The following is a 21,365-nucleotide window of genomic DNA, read 5'->3' as shown; positions in this document are numbered from 1 at the left end:
ATTAAGAACAAACTTGGCATCACAAGATGAGGGTGCAATTTCTAAAAACTAAAATTCTATTGAAACTGTTCTAAAAGTGCAAGTGGCAGAGGAAGAAAAATGTTTGAAAACGTTAATATTTCCAATAAGAGCAGCAAACTGTAAATAAGATATCCCTGAAATGAAAAATGTTCACTCAGCTCTTAACAATGACCAGTGATATAAAAGCTTCATCTCATGTTCATTTATTTGTGTCTTAGTTGGGAGCAGGAAAAGATAAACAAATGGATGAAGAGGGAGACAGAGATAGAAACAGATGGAGGGAGGTAGAGGGCAGGAGAGATGAAGAGTACCAGAAAAGGGAAAGAGACAGTTGATCAAACTCACACTCTGGTCACTCAGTGGAGGCAGAACAATTGTTCTCTCAATGGTATTCAGGACAATTTTCCATAGCTCTTTGAGGACTCGTTTCAGAACTGTCTTCTCACAAATTTTGGCGAATAACATCAAACTGCAAAGCAGCACAAGAAGGGCAATTGTCAGGTCAACACTTAAAGCATGTGTCAACATGGATGAAGGCTCCAAGTGATAAGTTCTTCTTAAACAAAATGGTTATGTAAAAAAAAAAACAAACAAAAAAAAAAAACAAACCTGTGACTCATATGGTAAATGTAGCAGCTTTATGTTTTAATCTCACCCTATTGTGCAGGAAGGGTCTCAGAAACAGGAGGAAGGATTTAGTATTTCCATATCATTAAGAGGATTCCCTGTAATACCCCATTGCCCTCAATGTTGCTTTGACAAATGGCTGAGAGCGATTCCGAGAGCTCAGCTGAACCATATAATCACTGTGCCTCTTTCAAGAAATGCTCCAGAAGTAAATACTATCCCTAGGTTGAATTAATTCACAGATAATGCAGGTTTCAGTTTTTTTCTAAAGCCAAATGTAAAATGGTTGCAATTATTACACAACTGTATTTATTTATTGACACTGTTGGAGGGCATTATATGAACTAAAAGGACAAAAATAGAAATGGAAAACTAATTATTAATCCTTGTACCAGCCAGAAATTTTTGTTACAATAATAGTTTATTACCATAACAGTAGCTTCCGTTGACCGATCAGAAAGCTATTTTAAATTGCACTGGGAAAAACAAAGCCACAGCGAGCAACAATAAATTCGCTGACTCTTCCAACTAGTCAGACAGAGGTCAACACATGATGGCAACGCATGGTGAAGTCAATACTCTTCTATTCTTGAATGAGTTTCGATTAATTTTCTAAAGAGGGTAGCACTAATTGGACAAATCTGCCTGACATGATAGAGGTTAAGGTATAACCTTGCATTGTGCAGGCACCTACTTTTTATCCAAAAGGTCCATAAGAGGCCGCAGGACGGTCTCTGCATCCATGGCAGCATTGCTCCCTTTGGCTGGGCCTTTCATCTGGATCAACTCCTGGTTCATCTGTTTCACACAGTCCTCAATCACAGGCTTGAAACTGGGTGATGGAAAGCACAACAATAATTTTAATACTCCATTAGTAGGTCAATATAAGCGGCCACAGGAGCAACCCTGAGAAGGTGCTGGCTCACTCCTTCAGCTTTATGATATTATTCGTTAAGGTAGTAAATACAGGTGTGTCTTTGAAATGTTGGGTAACTTACTCTGCTCACTAAGCATGAAGCACAGCAGGAGATTGAATCCTTAACAGTAATGCAGTACATGTATGCCAATAACTAAGCAGTCTTGTTGTACAATTTCTTTAAAAGACCATTAACCTTAATGAAAATTACCCCATACAGATACACACACACACACACACACACACACACACACACACAGAGTCAGGGTAATTCTCACCTGGAGCCTAACACTCCACTGAGCTCATCCAGAACCGTGTTGAGTTTATTCTGCAGCTCCTTTAGCAGATCACTGGCCTCTGCATCCAGCTGTCAGTGGAAGACAGAGAATTACTACATCATTACACTTTATACACTGGCCCACACTGACTAGAACTTTGTATCTCTGCAGGATGCCTCAACTAGGGGTGGGGGTATGGGAGGGAGGCACAGGCACAGAGGAGAGCAACCTGCCTCGCTGGTGGCCTCCCACTCATTCTGCTGCCATCTGTGCCGAGTGATGTTCTGAATACAAATGGACAGCTCACCTCCGAGCGCTGCAATGATGACTGCTTGCCGAGTCATAAGACATGGTGTCAGCAATGAAGCAGCCAGCTAGTGATGTCTTTAAAGGGAACAATTTTGTGCCCTACTACACAAGTTACAGTAGAGAGGGTATGCTGTCAGCAAGTTATATCTCAAGGAATAAAGCTTGCTCTCATACGTAAACCTTGCATCAACAAGCAGATGTTATGACAGTGAAATTGACCAACTTTTTATTTCTAAGAAGAAATTTCACAAATTTATTCACAGCATTTTATGTACCATGCATGGTATGTGGCTTTCGGCAGTGCCGTAAATATGCATGTGCATGTGATGGATGTGCAGATGTAGTCATGTTTGTGTTCATCTATGGTTTTGGAAAAATCCTGAGAAATGCATCATATGTGTGCTGTGTGTATGCGGGCACTTGTGTGTCAGTAAGTACATGTCTAAGTGTATCTGTTTCAGTGCTTTTGAACTGCATTCGCCATGTACAGATGTCCAAGTACTGATGTTTTGGATGGGGGTGGAGAACACATGTCGTCGAGGCTTAGTGCCTGAGATGGATATGTAAGGCCAGGCACCACACCACATGCATGACAGATCCTCCCATTAGACCCGATAAGCTTAGCCATGGAGCTGCTCATCTCACACATTCTAATGGTGAATGGCCCAGCTAGGAAGTGAATGCGCAAACTAAACCATTTATATACACTGTTATTCTGTAGACATGCCTCTATGTGCAGCATGAATGGGACAGATTTCCATGTGTGTGTATGTGTGTTCATTTACACATATACTACTGTCATTTCAATGGAAGTGGCTGCAGCATTCAAGATTTATATTAGTCCTCCCTTGCCTGGGAAGGTTTTGGACCACTCTAATTTGCAGCCTGGTGGTCCTAGAAATTGAGACTTTCTGTTTTTTTTTCATGCTGGATAATAACAATGGCAAAAGAAATTCACCCTGTTCATAGGTATACCAGCACACCTGTCACCTCCTGAAAGTAGAAAATTCCTTTCTGGCTTCATGTGGTACTTGATATTCCAGTCAAATGTGGACATGAAGACTGTCAGAAAGGCCTTCACTTAAAGTCAAAGGCATTTGCCAAGTGAAGCAGTTTTGTAGTTTGAAAATATCAAAGATTCATCTTCTAAAATGTCAGGTTAAAGGTAAGGTCTAAATTAGTCTGGAAAGAGGAAATCCAGTGTCAAGAATCCAGTGATGAATCCGTCCTATGTCTAATGTCAACAGCTTTCAATATACGTATCAGTTCTTCAAGAAATTCTTATAGTGTGTTGCACTTAAAGATTGACAACAATCTTCATCATGGTAATTTACCTTAATGAAAAGGAAATATCAATTTTTGAATCTATGGAACACCTGGCTTCTCCATGGCAGCTAGTTTCACACTGACTGTCATCTACAGTCCTCTAGATTGTACAAACTCTCCTCTGGCTGGCAGCCTATCAACCACACACCAGCTTTGCTTCCCTTTGCCTGATTCAACAATAGCATATCTACTCAGTGGCAGGTTGTTCTTCCAAAACTCAGTTTGTCCCAAATAGTGGCTAAAAACAAAATGATTAATAAACCCCCATGTCTGAAAAGCATATTAGCAAAAAGGGAACCACCCAACATAAAACCTGCTATCAAACTGGATAGATCAGTCCGTGATGATTCCATAAATGTGGGCACTATTAGAGATTATTGCTAATCTCTGTTACTGGTAATACTATGATAACAGCTCTTGGTAATTACTTTGCCTCCTTGGGAGTTAATTGATGATAGTGAACTATACTGTAATGAATAAGGTACTGTGCTGTGGAAACTAATGGAAAACTTTTGCCTGAAATACACTTTAGCTGCATAATTATCCTTCAGGTGAGAAGACTTTAGGGCTTCTTTAAGATATATTTGATTATCCATTAGCAGCAAATGTTCACAATTAGACTTTTGCAATGGATGTAAAGACATCCCATGTCATTGTTCTTCAGACAATAATGGTCTGAAGGAGATCCAGGTCTAGATATGGTGTCAGTATGTAGAAGCACCTTGGCTGATGGCACAGCTGGATTTCTTAACTGTTTGAGAAGCTCATTAAACACAGTCTGAAATATCTCGTCTAAAGTGCAGCCTGGAGAATGGACAGACATGATCAAACCCACAGGCAGCAACTTGGTGAGCCTGGATTGTCCAGTGTTTGCATTGGGGAAAAAAAGAGGGTAACAACGTACTAAAATAGATATCCCACTTCTCTAAATTAGCCATGGACAGAGAAGCGGAAAAAAAGCAAGCTAAAAATAAAGATGGGATCGGGTGCGTTGAGCCACTATCCCCAGAGCGCCGGGGATGGTGAGCTTGAGCTGCCTGTCCAGAGGGGTGATGGGTAATTCAGATTCCGTATGCTCTGTGGCACATGCTGCTGGAGGGGTTGGGGGGTGGTGTGAGAAGCATAGGAGTGTGAGGCGTGGCAGAGAGGCACAGGGGAGGGGGTGTGATTTTTCATATCATTCGGTAAAATGGTGGGAAGGGGTGTTGATGAGTCCTATTGCACACACCTTACAGAAGGACACAACCCCCTCCTCCTGGAGACAGAGAGAGAGAGAACAGAAAAGAAATGGGGGGGAAACAGAAGACACAACGACAGGAGACAAAACGCAAGGCAAGACAGGAGTTAGATACTAGAGAGACACATGCATGTAAATTATAAGAAGCCGTGGTGGCTGCTTCTCAGGTTGGACTGACAGACTGACAAGTTGACAGGGAAAATACTGAAGGGTGTTTCAAACCTAACACACAAATTTATAGCGTTTAACTCAATATTTACATGTTAAGGCTTGTGTTTCACCAAGGGATGGGGGAGGGGGGTTACAGGTTGGGAAATAGTGATGGGATACAAAGAGAGTTACTAGAGACTGATAGAAATCAAAAAGGTAATATTATCGAACTACATGTCCAATTAGTCTAAAAGACGATTAAATACAGAACTAAAGGAAGCATGTCATGGTTGAGGTCAATTCGCTTGCACTTCATTTGAATGTGATTAAAAATGGTCATTTAGAAAATCATGACATAGCATTTCAGAGCAGAGTGCTGATCTGACGAGGAGCCTCTATGTTAACTGGCATCAGCCCTGCCGACGTGCCCTTTAGCAAGACACTGACTCCTTTGAAGCCCTGGGGGACACTGCTCTTTAGCTACATGTATGTTTTTGATTTGACCTTCCAGTGGACCATAGCAGTATTGCACTCTAATTTATGTGTTTTATTGCAAAAAAAAAAAAAAAAAAAATGCTTAACTTGAAAGTGCATTGCCTCAAAACCTGACATAGCATACAAATTAAGTAAGACAAGTAAAGTAAGAGGGGGCAGACCTGTTTGCCTCCCATGGACTCAAACATCTTCTCCAGTTGGACGCGGAGCTGCTGAATATTGTTGAGAAGGATGCAGGGCTGTAAAAGTACAAGTGATGTGTTAGAAAAAAACAGAATAATATGTTGTTGACATCTGGACTTACTCTGTACATTAACTATCCCCATTAACAACTGTACTGCAACAGTTTGTGAGCTTGAGACAAGCACACATAATAGAAAAACACATCGCGAAACATCAGGAATATCACAATGGTGGCATCAGTAAAATCCATCAGTTTTGATTTTCCTGACATGATCTATGCAGAGACAAGGTTTCGGCATGACATCGACAGAGGGGAAACGCAATATATAATACAACAGGGAGAGAAATGTCTGCACTGAATATGTCAAGCATTATCGATTCTCAGCTCAACGACAAGTTTAACAGATGACAGACATTAATCAAGCGGCTTTTTATGAAGACAGTCATTCTTCTCAGTTTTCAGTCAGTCACATTATGTACATTATCTGCCTAAAAAACAACCAACAACAATACAGCACCCAAAAATTATGATGGCGGTAATGGATAACACTGAAATCATTTTGCACCCCGAGGGAAAACGGTGATTGGTGTCTTTCAGCCTGCAAAGCTGCCAGTAGTGTCTCTGTGGCAGCAAACGATAGCTTGTTCTCTACTAGATTTATGAGCCATTTTTGTATAAGTGTGATTAGATATTCTAGATCTAAATAAAAGCATTGAATGGAGATTTCATAAGGTTACATATGTCCACTAACTCCAATAGTTGATATAATCTGTTATATCTGTTTAATCCCAGGGGATTTTGTGACATAAATATTTTTTATTAGGTTTGATTAGGGTGATGAAGTTTTTCTGAAAAAATTAGTAATAAAGAACTATATTTTTATCAGCACTCTATTAGAGAAATTTACTCAGACAAGAAATACATTTATCATTGTGACTTCTGTCTACTTTTTTGTGTAAAATACTAGATACCTTTGAAAGTCCTCAAAGCACACTGAAAATCTAATGTTTAACAACTCTAGATCCCCATCTTTACTAATAACTGCTCTACCTAAATATGTTGGCAGCAATTATAGAAAACATACATCGGCTATTATGTATGTCACGTACTGCATACTGCATGCACCAGTCTAACAAATTTGAGATTAGGTTTAATTTGATGTAATCCTGCCCTTGTATGGCTCCATCTGCCTCTTCGTTCCCTTTCTCTGTCATCTGTCTCTTCAGTCTTGTTTTGAGGAGGAACATTTCAACTGCAACAAGCCTGTCACCACTGTAAAGAAACAGCTGCTTCCACCGGTAATACCCTGTGTGGTATTTCTCTCTCCAACTTCAAAGAGCAGTATGGATAATTAGGCCACTCACACGGCTCTGCATTTAGTCATCTGTCACATTAAATAATGGACAGAGAGCCTGAAAAAAAAAAACAATGACTTTTTCCCCAGAAGCTGTGAGATGAATAATTGTCTCTCAGTTAATGGAGACACTTTAAGTGCATTAGAGAATATAGGGTGGGACTAGGCTGCTATCTGAAATGTTTTCCACATGGTCTCCATGCCAACACTGTCATCTGATTGACCATATTTGCATTTGCCCCTCTGTAGCCTTGGCTCTTACTTGTCTGTTCTGAATGGGCACTTACCACATTCTCCTTATTCAAATACAAAGGATAGTCCTTGGATATGATTGCAGCATATTGCAGAAGAACTTTGTTGATAGTCTGTGGGCAAGAAGAGAGACGGTTATATGATTACAGTTTGTTTGCTGTTCTATTATTTAATCTCTGGAACTAACAAAAGCAGTTTAAGCAGTTGCAACCTCATCACAAGAAGGTATCAAACTGAACAAATACACCAGAGTCCCTTTGAATCAATGGCAAACTCTAAGTTATTTCTCCTAGCAAGGACATTCAGGGTTCACTGCAGGACCCTTCCAAAAAATCTGACCTTTGCAAAGCGGCACATGAAGTGAGCCAGAGCCTGTGGGTTTGGACACTCCAGCTTCTTGATGATCTCAAAACTCTGGTTTAGTTGAGTGAACACATCCACCACTGAACAGGAAAAGAGGGCGTGCTCCGAGGTCTGTTGGAACTGTTGCAGGATAAAAGCGCGTGAGGGATGGACATGAGCATAGAGAGGGAGATAGAGGAGTTGGGAATAAAATGATAGAAAGCAATATTCAGAAATTCACATCCCAAAACCCTTCAATAACCTCACATTTTATGATTATAACATTATTTAGGACAATGAGAACATCTGATTAATGCATTAAATCACTCCGCCATGTATGTAATGAAAATGTGATATTTGACATCCAGAGTAAATCTAGAAGCTGAAATATGTGGTGTCTTGTTTATATAACAGATAACATCATCATGGGAAATTGTATATATTTAAAATACCTTTCAATCTTAAAAATTAAATTAAAACATTTTAACTTTACCAAAGTGTATAGCGCTATGCAAGAATGTAACATCATAAAAAACCTATAACCTACTTTCATTCTGATATGAATGAAAACATAAAACATTCATAAAAGATGCTTCAATATATTGTAATAATTTTTTCTGTGTTTCTGTAATGCTTTTACACATTAACTCTCATTATTGTCTAATATTTCCTTCCCTTTTACTTCCTTCAAAGATGTTTTGCTTCTCATTTTTATCAATTTTTAATTGAAATTTTATTTATATTCTTGTCTTGTGATGTCTCCAGGCAAGGAGTGTTTTTGACTGTGTGAAATTTCCTTTATCCCTGCACACCCTCTTCCTCTAGAGGTAAATTCAGTCTTAGCAGGCCATCCTTTTGAATAAGAAAACAGTCTTAAGTGGCTTTCTTCGGTTAAATATAAAACTACAGCATGAGAAATAATTTAATGCTGTACTTACGCCATCTTTCTTGTCCCTTTCCAGTGCTCCATTGAGGAAATCCATGGCAACATCCTCATTCTCATCGAGCCACTGGATGACAAATGGCTCGAACCACCTAAAAAACCACCTTCTATTATTGAGCAGTCCAATTATAGTTAGATGGATTTTTTTAGCATTAGGTTTATCTGATCTGTCTGGGTCAAAAGATGACTGAGGATTTACTATTTAGAGGCCAAGGCCTTTTATTAATGTACAAATTATAGGGGAACCACCATGTTTAAGGGAGATCAATAACAACGCATTGAGTTACACTGAAAAAGGCATCCTGAAAAGACTTCACAGATTTCACTGTAGTTTGGCCAACGTTGCAAATTCAAGCAGGCACTGATATTGGGTTTCAGTGTGTGAATAGATTACACTGTGAGGCTCAGACAGCAGAGGACAGGACAGACTGGGACAGATGAGCTGAGTAAGGAAGTACATTTGTTAGTGGAATAATAATGCTGTTCTGTCTGTTTCCCTTTGCCATTTCCTTGTTTAGTGTAGTGCCTGAACCTGTGCTCAGAGCAACGGATGTGCCCCCAAAACTGCTTTGTACTCTGACTAAGGGTATCAGGAGGGAAAGCTAATAAAATCAGTGGGTGTGGCACCAGAGAAAGAGAAGAGAAGCTAGACAGGCAGACGAAAGAGAAATACCATGTGTGTGTGTGTGTTGCCCCTGGAAGAGATGGTGTTTGAGTGACAATGTTGGAGAGGGGGAGGATCAGTCATTACTCAAATAGACGGGCAGGATGGTAGAGGGCATTGCATTCCCTTCTTGCATTACATGTGGTTATATTGCATCTGTCCCTGTTTTGACTGTTCAGGCACATGGATAACTAATAAAATACATGAAAAGAACAACAACATGATTTTAGATTATATATTGGTTTCCTCATCCAGTTGATCAGCTTGTTTAAAAGGCTTGTTGGAATAAACTGCAGATTATCCAAACATGGCATGCCTTGCAGATTCAGTCTTGCGCTGTAATCATGTCAGCCATTACAGAATTTTTTTCCCTATGGTTTATGTTTATGTTTATCTATTTAATATTATGTTAGATCTTGATTACACTGCTGTAGCGCTCAATCCTTTTGCCCTTAATTTAGATTTATTTTGAAAAAAAAAAAAAAACTAGATTTCCTTAAGATTTTAAAATTTTGTTTTGCCAGCAGTCACAACACTTCCTGCTCCAGTCAAGGTAGGCAATAATTAGCATGTGATTAAGGCACTTGGTAGAAAGCAAACAAATGACTTGTAATCTGTTTTAATATCTTTAAAAAGAAATAAAATTTCATCTTAAAAGTTCTTCTTTTTTATGTTGAATCACATTTTAACATCATTTTGATCAAAAACTTTGTCTCTAAGACAGTGAATATGGGCACCAATATTTCCCTTTGGATCTACATGTATGTATATATCTATAGCTATATTGGCTGGACACAGTTTAGAAAGACACAAACATCTGTTTAATGTATGTAAGGTGCTAAAATTCAGGACAAAAACCAAGACATGAAAACCAAGGAATTCTCTGTTAACCTCTGTGTAAATTGAGGCAAGGGATAGATCAGATTAAGGCTATAAAACAAATTTAAAGCTTTGTGTGTTCCCAGGAGCCCTGTGACTTCAATACTTGAAAAGGGGAAGAAATTTAGAACCACCAGGGTTCTTCATATACAGTAATTGGTTATCCAACTAAATTATGTTACCAGGCAAGGAGCACCTTGGACAGGGAGGCGACCAAGAACCCTATGCAGAGATGCAAAAACCTAACAGAAGGACCATCTCAGCAGGTCTACATCAATCAGGTCTTTATGGTAATGTGGCTACATGGAGGCCACTATCAGTAAAATGCACACTTTATAACATCCTGCTTGGAGTTTGCCAAATGGTATGAACTCTAAAAACACACAAAAAATAGATTCTCCGGTCTGATAAGACAAAAAGTAAACGCTTAGGCAGAGCTTGCAGCACTATATCGGCAGAACATCAGCCACTGGCATGTGGCTAATACAATCCCTACGGTGAGGCATGTTCATACATTACAGTATGTGTGTATGCATGTTTGTGCAGATGTGCGTGAAAATGAGTGGGCACTTACAGCGAATACTCAGGTGGAACACCCTTGAAGGCTGGCAGGTCACGGACATACTCATTATGAAACCACTTGACTTTGAAGTGAAGATTCATGTATTCAGTACTTTTGCATAGGCGGTGCTTTTCATGCTCTGTAATGCAAAACACGAGAAGCATACATGTCATTCACAGAATCCACCAAGACAACAAGCCTAATACAAACAAACCTGTGCTCTAGCATGAAGGTGCATTTGGACCAACTATGGTAAATTATAGATCAGCAATGCAGCACTGTATTGAACGTTTGCTCAATAATAATAATTGTGTTATATAGATATAGACACACACACACACAAACTTATAGAAATTTCTATCCAACTGCTCACATTCATTCACACCTACAGGCAATTTAGAGTCCCCAGTTAACCTAACCCCAACCTGCATGTCTTTGGTCCATTAGAGGAAGCTGGAGTACCTGGAGAAAACCTATGCACACACAGGGAAAACACACAAACTCTACACTCAAGGGCCAAAGGTTAAAATGTGACTCAAACCCAGAACCTACTTGCTGTGTGCTAAAACCCCATGCCACCTTGCCGACCACTAACAAAAATGTGAAATATCTTAACAAGAATAAAAAAACATATGGGTAACAGAGATTTCTTTAAATCTGACATCTTAACAGGCTTAACTATGCACCACCTAGAGCTATTAAAGAATAAGAAAACTTAGCCTATGATTATATTCAGTCTGTCTTCCAAAGAAAGAAAAAAGAAAGAAAGGCGTGCAAACAAACTAAGCTAAAATGGATCAGTCTTTCATGTTCATGACTGCTGAGTCATTTAGTCCGGCTCACTGTAGACATTTCTGAACAATTAAATATTTCTGTGGGATCCCCTGGAGGAGAGATGGATGTGGTTGGTTTAATAGAGGGAGTGAGAAAAGAAAATATGATGGAAAAAGGAAGTAAAACTGAAGTAGAAACTGCAGTGGTCAGATAGAAAAAAAACATAAATATGTACATATTTTTTTACTTAAACACCAATGTTTAATGGCAAACACTGTATGTAGGTCTTTTTAATCTCTAGGTCTACTCTATGAAGTAGGAATGGTCTAAGGAAAGATACATGTGACACTTATTTCTGGACATTTTTAAACTTTTTTTTGATACAGCTGTCACTCAATTACAGGAGAGAGATGGGGAACAATATACAGCAAAGATTTCTGGCTAGACATGAACCAGCTGTGTTGCACTCCACAGTCAGTGCTATATTATGGTGTCAGCGAATGCAAAAGCATCCAAAACTCCACTATATAATTACACAGTGTGTGTATTGCATGTCAAATCTCCCAAACTCAGGCCTTACCCGAGGCAAATCACCAGGCTTTCCCTTGCTACTCCCACCCCTTCCAATGTCTCTGTCTCTTATTGTCTCTTATTGTTTTGTTTCAAAATATTTTTTCAGTGTTTAAAGTGTACTTTTCGATTCAATATGCAAATCCTTGTTTCTATGGCTGTGTAGTGTTTCTCTTTTCTGTTTTAGCAGCTGTGTTCCACAGATAAATGTAGCGAGCGATGGAGCTGGATCTGATCATAAATGGTCTATTGAGCTACATTTGAGACATATTGCAATGCTTCGAACCAACTGTAATCCATCTCTAACACATTCTCACACCCTTTTGCAGTATAAGATCCATACATCTACACAACATCAAAGACATGTCTAAATCCAGCGTGTTGCATCCTGGCTGTCGTGCCTTAATCCCAAAAAGAACCTCAGTGCTTACTCTAATGAATAGTACAACGCCTGCCATGCTACTCCTCTCTAAGCTCTCTAGAAAATATTTACATTTATGTTATCGGCACATTTACCTGTATGATAATGAATTAAAATATAAAATGCCATGTTTTACTCCTTATATTAGAGAAAACATAGTGCTACATTCAGATAAATGTTATATTAGTTATGACGGCTTACTAATAATGGATTCTGAAGCTTAGAGGACATAGAAAACTATTAAAGTGCAATTATAATGTAACTTTTCATTATAGCACAAACAAGTAAAGTAAATGCTGGAAAAGAAATGTTGCCATAGCCACCACATCTTAACACATGTTGTAAGTAACAGAGTGTCAGAAACAGAACTTTCATTAACAGAAAATTACAGTACTGGCAACGCTGACATTAAAGTGGTCGGAGATAAATGTACTGAAAAATGAAAACTAACATTTTTAAATATTCCATGAAAAAAAAAAAAAGAAATACTGTTTTGTGATCAGCATGGATACCCAAAGTTCTCTCCCCAACTCCTGCTGTAAATACCTGTAGTTAGTGTATTTATAGATTTTAACATATTAACATCTTTTTACAAACCCCATGAGTGACACTAAAAGACCGTTTAAACTTTAGCAATTTTCTGCTTACAGATATAAAAATCTACAATGAGCCCAGCACTTTGCAGTTATTTTCTTATTGGGCTGAATACTATAAAACTGTAGAACTTCTTCAAGATCTAACCTTCATGTTTTGATCGCTGAAAGTACAGACTGGTTTTAATTTCACCCGCCTTCCCCTAGTCATGAAAGAAGCAGGTGGTTCAAACATTGTGAATATTAAGTTGAGATCGTTTCACTGCAGAGGCTGCATAATATCAGAACACAGGAATTTATTGTGGCAGTGCCACTTTAATAACTGTGCTGGCTTTGCAAGGTAGCTTATACACATACAGGGTGGATACACACACGCACACACAATCACAGTCCGTCACCCTTTCTGCCCTATGCTCTGACTGCAAACACAATCACGGTCACACACTCACAGCCACATAAGTCACCTAAAGGAATCAGATGGAGGTCAGTTCAGAGACAAAAAAGTAGAGGTCAGCAGGTGTTTTTGTTTTTTTTTTTTTTTGGTGCTACCAGTCAGGCTCAGATGGCTTTGCTGTATCTGTGTTTGCAGGTTTTGTGTCGACATTATATACACACAAATACACGTAATGTATACATAATGGTAAATTGTCAATATGTTTCTACTGCCCAACATTTGGATTTGCTGCCATTCTCACTAAATGCTTTTCTTTATTGACAAAAATATCAAATAGATGTTCACAAGTAAAGAGAACACTATTTCAATACAGACACTGTACTGGACATAGATTTTAGCAAAACAATATATTTTTTCATTCACTGGACTCAATGTGATTGTTTAAATAAAAGAGAGAATGTGAGGGAAATGAGGCTGCAGGGAGCAAAGCTTTGCAATATAACATACACAAGCTTTCTGACTTCAGAATGAGACATCTTTTTCTCCTTTAGAAAATGCTTTTTAATTTTTTATGCCTAACATTTCCAGGACAGACTTTCCTTGCTGCTGAACTTCAATATGATTAATTCATCATTAACCGATTAATTCCTACTCCAAGAAAGTAATCATTTCAGAAGTCACTAGATGTCACTTTTTTTTTAGATCCATAATTATTTATGCTGTCTACAGAAATTCAGCTTGACACATTAAAAAATAAAAAAGCATTTAACAGGAACAACAATACAGTAGTTGCTTGCTAATGAAATAACACAACAAAAGGTGTTTGAATTTTTGGTAAAACTGGATCCTTGACTATTTTAATAAGAAAATACTGCCATGATGAGGTTTATTTTTACTGGAATGTTAATGTAGAATATCTTAAAAATAACATGATTGCAGCTGGCTCAGTAATCAATAGCTCAATAGTCATTATTTTTTTTTATCATCTGTCTTCCACAACAGCCTGTAGACTGTACTGCATGACAACCTTCACTTTTACTTAATCAGGCCGGAATGGGCCAGTGAAATATGATACGCGTTTCTCCCGTCTCTATTGCTATTGTGATGTATGGGACCAACACCAGGGTATAATAAAGTAACTACACCTCTGTGCAATCTGGTCAGCCTATGTTTACCTGGAGTTACATGTTGCAAACCACATACATGAATGCATGTAGGTTTCATTAATATTCTGGACAGACACAACCCATTCACATACTTCATGTAAAATCACTCTTCAATGTGCTTACCTCCATCAACACTCTTCCCTATTGTCCTCTCTCCACACACTCAGCAAAAAAGCCAGTGTTTGTTATTGCAGGGGTCTGAAACTACCGTCCTCTGGGGCTACTGCCCTGCTTGTTTTCCAACTATCCCTGCCCTACCCACTGCTGATTACCTGAATTAGATGTCTTCATCTAATCAGATGCTGTAGGGGCAGAGATAGTTGGAAAAGAAGCAGGACAGTGGCCCTCAAGGACTGGAGTTGACCCCTGTGTTATTGCCTTATTGCCTACATGTCTGTTGCATTTTCACCTGTGATATTTTTGACTGTAATTAGATTGACTAAATTTGATAAGTGATGAGTCAGATTATGTCATTTTTAAAAAAAGTCTTCTCCTCTGTCTTCAAAGCAGCATTATAATTTTCTGCTTATAAAGTCATATGATCGGCTTGTTGCACCATACATTTGCATCTTGACAATTTCCACCTTTTGCACAACAACTGTATGTCTGGTGAAGCCAGTTTGGGCTCTCTTCCTTATATGGTGAGACATGTTCATTACAGGGCACATTGACTGGCATAGCTGGTTAACAGATAACATAACTGGCTGAGAAGATGGTGATTAATAATTACACCCATCCTATGTACAGTATTGTTCAAAACAATAGCAGTACAATGTGACTAATCAGAATAATTCAGGTTTTTAGTATATTTTTTTATTGCTACTTGGCAAACAAGTTACCAGTAGGTGCAGTAGATTCTCAGAAAACAAGCAAGACAAAGCATTCATGATATGCACGCTCTTAAGGTTGTGCAACTGGGCAATTAGTTGAAAGGGGTGTGTTCAAAAAAATAGCAGTGTCTGCCGTTGACTGTACAACTTTTTTGTACAACGGTTTTTGTTTCTAGGATTTAGCAATCCTGTGAATCACTAAACTAATATTTAGTTGTATGACCACAGTTTTTTATAACTGCTTCACATCTGTGTGGCACGGAGTCAACCAACTTGTGGCACCTTTCAGCTGTTCCACTCCATGATTCTTTAACAACATAAAAAATATACTAAAAACCTGGATTATTCTGGTTAGTCCCATTGTACTGCTATTATTTTGAACAATACTGCATATTACACTTCTTCAGCTCTTTTACAAATCGTATGCTGCACATACATAAGTGTATCACTTGTATTTGAAAGTGTCTGTATGGAATGATCTAGCACTGAAATCACATTGTTAAAATAGGTCTCTCGTGTCAGTGCGCAATTGGGTTTGTATGGTCTTTTGTGTGTGCATCTCTGCATTCATACACTCTTGTATGTGTATTCTTTTGTGCCCTGCTGGTGGTAAACAGTGTGGGCTGTCCTGAGGGAGGAGTAGACTCAAGGTCCCCGGTGAGAATGTCATCTTGTGTGACTCAGCCCACGGGAACAGGCAAACTCACAGGAGACTCACTCACTCTCTGCCTCATTGAGTTAAATGCTGTAGATATTAAGATGAACTGCTGCAGTTCACCAGAGCCTTCTCATCCTCCAACTACATTCAGTTAATTTATCTATAGGAATGTGTGATTACGCAGAATTTCTTAAGACAATAGGCTAGAGGACCAGAATGGTAATCGAGGCCAGTACAGTTTTCAATGTGACATAATTCCATCTTGGCTTCTGACCCAGTTCTGTCAAAGGGTCTCCTAAGCTGTATCACAGGGGTCCACTGACACAGCTCTGCTATAACACCAGAGCCCAGAGATACTCATACATATAATACACTGGAGAACACTCTGGTTCATTATGGTTCACCACTGTAACATTTGTAAAGTCTTTTACATCTACATCAATTCATAATCGATATGTTTATTCATAATCAATACGTTTTTATCTCTTATAACTTATTCACTAAAATAACATATGGTACAATCAACGGTGTAAAAATACAGCACAAAATCTCATTGAAACACTTGAAAGTCTAGAAAAATCAGAAGATTATCATACATTAACATAATTTATTACATTTTTCTAGAGAAAATGTATTAAACATTTATGAGCCCTTGATATATGCGCAACGAGTGCACCACTTGCAACTCTAGCAATATAAAAAATCATAAGCTTTTACAGAGAGCTCGGTATTAAGTGTGCAGTGATGAAAACTGCAAAGAGGCACAAAGAGGTATTAGAAATGAAAGACTGGAGAACAGAATAGCTTATTAAAAATCACACTGCAATACTTATAGACATGCCTCAGTCCCTTAAACAATATATTTTAGTGGAATCAAAACTCCCACTGCTGAGGTACATTAATTGAAATTCAATTAAAATATTCTATGGCGTGTAGCTGATACAACAGGCTGATCGGCCACTGGAGCTTTCGATCTTTAATGAAATGCTCCAGAGACCACAGCCATTAAAGTGCACAGCCATACAGTAAGTACATCCTATATATCCAGTATGAACTGTAAAAATGCTACGGTAAAGCATGTACTGTGAAAAGTCTAGAAGCAGCACTACTCCTGCTGCGTTTACTGCCTGAATCCAGGGAAATAGCAGTTTTTAAAGGCAATATTTTAATTTAGATGGCATATGAGATCTCCTTGTTTTTTAGCAGCTATTGACACCCCCTGTGTAGTTCATGCTTAGGTTTAGTGAGCTGGTTCCACAGGACCTGATGTCTGATTTTTATTTTAGTTAAAATCTAAATGTAATGACCTTTCCTTTGCCGTTGAGAAATCAAAAAACTCACTTTGTACCATTTTAAGTGTTTGCCACGTAGGTATTAAAAATCAGCGAATGTGGATGTGAGCTACAGTCACTCACTCACATCCTCCTTTCAGCATCTCTTATTTCATGCTCTCTCTTGATGTTTTTTCTCTACCTCTCTTTGTCACTCTCTTTCTCTCCCTCTCACACATTCAGAGATGCTAAAATTATCAGCATCCATTTCTGCACTAGCACTGGCACCAAGGCCTCCAAGCAGGAAGCAGAGGATGCATCAAAGACTTCATTAAGTAATGCGCATGCACATGTGTCCGCACAGACACATGCACACATATTCCCCGTTTATTCTCATTCATTCATTCCCACTTGCACAAGTCAGTGCGTGCACACATGCAGATACAAACATGGCCGCACACAGCCACAAAACATGAAGAAGCACACAGCAGCAAAGATGGCATTCTGGCCCTCCTCCTTCAGGGTGTCTCTGTCAGCTGACCTGCCAGTTGTATGTGCTTTCTTATGTAAACAGATCACTCTGAGTTACTTCTGTTTGTCTGAATGAGAAAGACAAGCAGCAGTCAGGACTGGCTCAGCAATCCTGTTCTCTACCACCTCATTACTGTATTTCATTGCGTTAAAAGGACATAGAGTACATGCACATATGATGGAATGTGCACAGAGACATTGCAAGGTGCATGTGTATACGTCATACACAGTTTAAAGATGTGAACTTGTAGACACATACAATACTCATTTGTGCATTTTTTTTCCCAGTTTTTCTACTGATCGTCTGAACACACACACACACACACACACACACACACACACACACACAACTCTGTTAAAAAGCACTGAAGATGCCTGCTAGCATGACGATGGAGACAAGAAATGTCACAGTAGGGAATTAAAGAAAAAAAAATTCCAGAGTGCTTTTCTTTTAGAACGGATGCAAAACAGTCAACCCAACATGGCCCAATAAAAGCTTTCTTATCTGTACAGTCAATTGCTGCTGCAGTTTTTAGCTTTGAAGGATTGTTTTGTAAGTGGTCTTTGTGAAAAGCAGTGGGTTGTTATTAGAATAATTAAATCCCCTGTGGTTTCACCGCCTTCTTTTACATACACCAATCAGCCGTAACATTATGACCACTGACAGGTAAAGTGTATAACATTGATTATCTAATTAAAATGATATCTGTCAGTGTGTTAGACCTCAAAGTTGATGTGTGGGAAGCAGAAAAAATGAGCAAGCATAAGGATCTGAGTGATTTTAACAAGGATGAAACAGTGAAGGCTAGATGACTGGGTCAGAGCATCTCCTAAACTGCAGATCTTGTTGGGTGTTCCCAGTCTGCAGTGGGTAGTACTGACAAAAAGTTGTCTAAGGAAGGACAAACAGTGAACAGGTGAAAGGATCATGTGTGCCCAAAGGCTCACTAATGACGTGGTCAATCTACTGTATAATAATGTTTTAAATTCCATTCATCCTTCTCAAAAGATTAAAATTTGTTTGATCCTTTGAAAAAATGGATAAAAATGAAAAAAATATATATATTTCTAACATGTCTTCACAGACATCTATCTTTTACATCTGTTTTTCACTGAATGGTACAGAGAACCAGGCAAACCTTTACAGCTTTAAGAAGTTAAAGCAGCAAACAGGTTTTTTTTCTAGGCACATCATCATCACATTCTACAATAAAAACATGCAATGTCCCATTGGGGTATTTAGTGTGATTAATACACAGGGTCAAAAACAACTGACCTATGTTTTATGTGGCTTTGATATTTATACAGTAAATGACATTGATTGCGCATGTTTGCATCATACTATAATAGTTTACAATCTGCCAAATGTTCCCTCATTCAACTGATAGCCTGTCTCTGTCAAACTAAACCTAGAACTAGACAGACACTAGGCCCAACAAAGAATGAGAAATAACTCATACAAAGTGCTCCTTTGAGGAACGTGACAGTCAAGTCCTCCTCCCGGCACGTGTCGCTGTGGGCAGGCAGTGATGTACTGACAAGATGAGGGAAGTGGAGGCAAAGCAGGAAAAAGGGCCCAAGCTCACCCAACCCGGCCGAGGGTATATGTGACGGAGTGCATCCATGACTCTCATCTCTTTTTCTAACACAGACACAAGCTCAGGCAAATCAGACATGCACACATATACACCCTTTTAATTCTGTCTTTGTGAGTACTGTCACTCACATAATGAGCTCACAAATAAATGCCTAACCTCAACCCTTACCTTAGCTCTAACCTAATTCTGACCTTAATCTAATCGTATCATATCTAATCATATGCATTCAAGGTTTCCTCCTAAACCTGATAAAAACACCTGATAAAAGCAAAAACACCGCAGTTGAAGCTCAGCTTAAACTAAGAAAATGTTCCGCTCTGGCATTTTTTTGTAACAATGATAGTTAAAAAAAAAAATTGCTTTTCTATAAAACACATATGTTTTATATTATTTATACATTTTTTTTCTCTTAACACTTCAGAGTACAGGAAGGATATGGGATAACACAGCTTCATTTATATGCATATGCTTTGGAGAGCTTCCTATATGTGCATACACTATATGCATGTATTTGCAGTTTACAGTGTCTTCAATTGGTACCTTGTTGCCATAGTAACCTGAGATGGCTTAGCAAGCAGAAAGCAGCAGGTACGTGCTTTCTAAATTAGGCTCCATCAGCAATAAGCTCTTGTTGGTGCGTTTCAGTTCTTTCTCTTATACAGCGTAAAGTGCATTTTGTGTCTTTGGCATCAATCTGACCATCCAGCGTCTCTTACTGCTTCCTCTCTACCTCTTCTGATCACTAAAGCAGCAGATGCTATCCTGTTATGTCTAATTTAACATAGCTGGGACTCAATTTGCAAAATATATATGAAACAAAAATATAATGCAAAAGTGTTATTGTGAGGCAACAGCACACAAGAACCACATAATCCCTGACATGCAATGTAATATACTTGCTGTAGTGGTGCTGGGAATAATAAATCTTCTTCACTCAAGTCAAATGTAAAATTCTCCTACACCACATCACAGTAAAATCTGACTTTGACAAGAAAAGATCAGGCAAAGGAGATTGATTTTATAAACCTGAGCATAGTGTGTGTCATGTATTCATGTCATATTGCATGATTTCTGTGTAATAAAGCTCAAAACGCACAGTCATAAACCAGGGCACTGTCATGCTTGGTCCTTAAGCACAATCACTCAAGCACAGCCATTTTTTACATCCATTTACAACTCTACTCCCATTAATTCAACTCCCCACCATATATTGTGATCTCCTGTGGGTTTGATCCAAAAGTCTCCAACCTGAAAACAACTTGCTCAATAACCTCCAGGAGGATTTTGTTACATTTTGAGAGTTAATCTGAAGAAAGAGGCAGTGGGGATTGAAGTCACAACCCACGTTAAATCGGGCAGCATCTGTCTTCCTGACAGCAGAGCAGATCTAAGATTTATTGCCTGATCACTGTTTCTGCTGTCTTTGAAAAAAGATTGTTGACAAAATCTGTACTTGAGTATTTAAGATTACAGGAATACTAAATATAAATTGCAGTTTGGGGCATATTTTCTATTTAAATCAGGAAGGGTGCTATACAATAACTGATTTACAATTTTGTGTAATTAAGTGATTCATGCTAGATTACACATTAAAAATCACATCCTTCACATGGTGCAAAATCCCCTGTTTAGACCTTCATCCTGCTCAATGCAGGCAATTCTTCTTAACGCCAACTGCAGTGCAAAATTACATTGTAATATAATAAGTTTGATATACTACTAGGTCATAACACTAGGACTCAAAAAGTCAAGACAGCTGCAGAAATTTATATGTTTTATGGATTTCAAACCATGTAATCATGTAACTCCAAACCTCAAATCCAACTGAGACCATTTTGTGAATTGTGACATTTGGCTATGTAAATAAAATTGGAGTCGACAGAAATTTGTCCACACAACTGTAGACACACACACACAATGTTGCACACTAATTCACAAACCTAAGCAACCCATGTGTGCCATCGATCAATTGTTTATCTTGATTAACAGAAGTTCCACTTTCTCCACAGGGATCGATAGA

At 38.6% G+C, this 21,365-nt stretch overlaps 1 protein-coding gene across 1 annotated transcript in view; it reads right to left on the bottom strand.

Moving 5' to 3' along the window:
* The window catches only part of LOC113122808 (protein unc-13 homolog C-like), a 93,927-nt gene that overhangs the window by 10,387 nt on the left and 62,175 nt on the right, over positions 1 to 21,365 (bottom strand). Inside the window, exons 20-27 of the mRNA XM_026294385.1 lie at positions 10,552 to 10,678; positions 8,430 to 8,526; positions 7,489 to 7,632; positions 7,185 to 7,262; positions 5,521 to 5,598; positions 1,843 to 1,931; positions 1,343 to 1,480; positions 367 to 490 (exon numbers count right to left, since the gene is read on the bottom strand). Of these exons, the coding sequence (XP_026150170.1) occupies positions 367 to 490; positions 1,343 to 1,480; positions 1,843 to 1,931; positions 5,521 to 5,598; positions 7,185 to 7,262; positions 7,489 to 7,632; positions 8,430 to 8,526; positions 10,552 to 10,678 (875 nt within the window). The remainder of the gene's footprint in view (positions 1 to 366; positions 491 to 1,342; positions 1,481 to 1,842; positions 1,932 to 5,520; positions 5,599 to 7,184; positions 7,263 to 7,488; positions 7,633 to 8,429; positions 8,527 to 10,551; positions 10,679 to 21,365) is intronic.

Source organism: Mastacembelus armatus, chromosome 3, assembly GCF_900324485.2.
Source record: "Mastacembelus armatus chromosome 3, fMasArm1.2, whole genome shotgun sequence".
Classification (NCBI taxonomy): Eukaryota; Metazoa; Chordata; class Actinopteri; order Synbranchiformes; family Mastacembelidae; genus Mastacembelus; species Mastacembelus armatus.
Note: the sequence above shows the minus strand (reverse complement) of the source record. Positions and strands in the feature narration are given on the sequence as shown.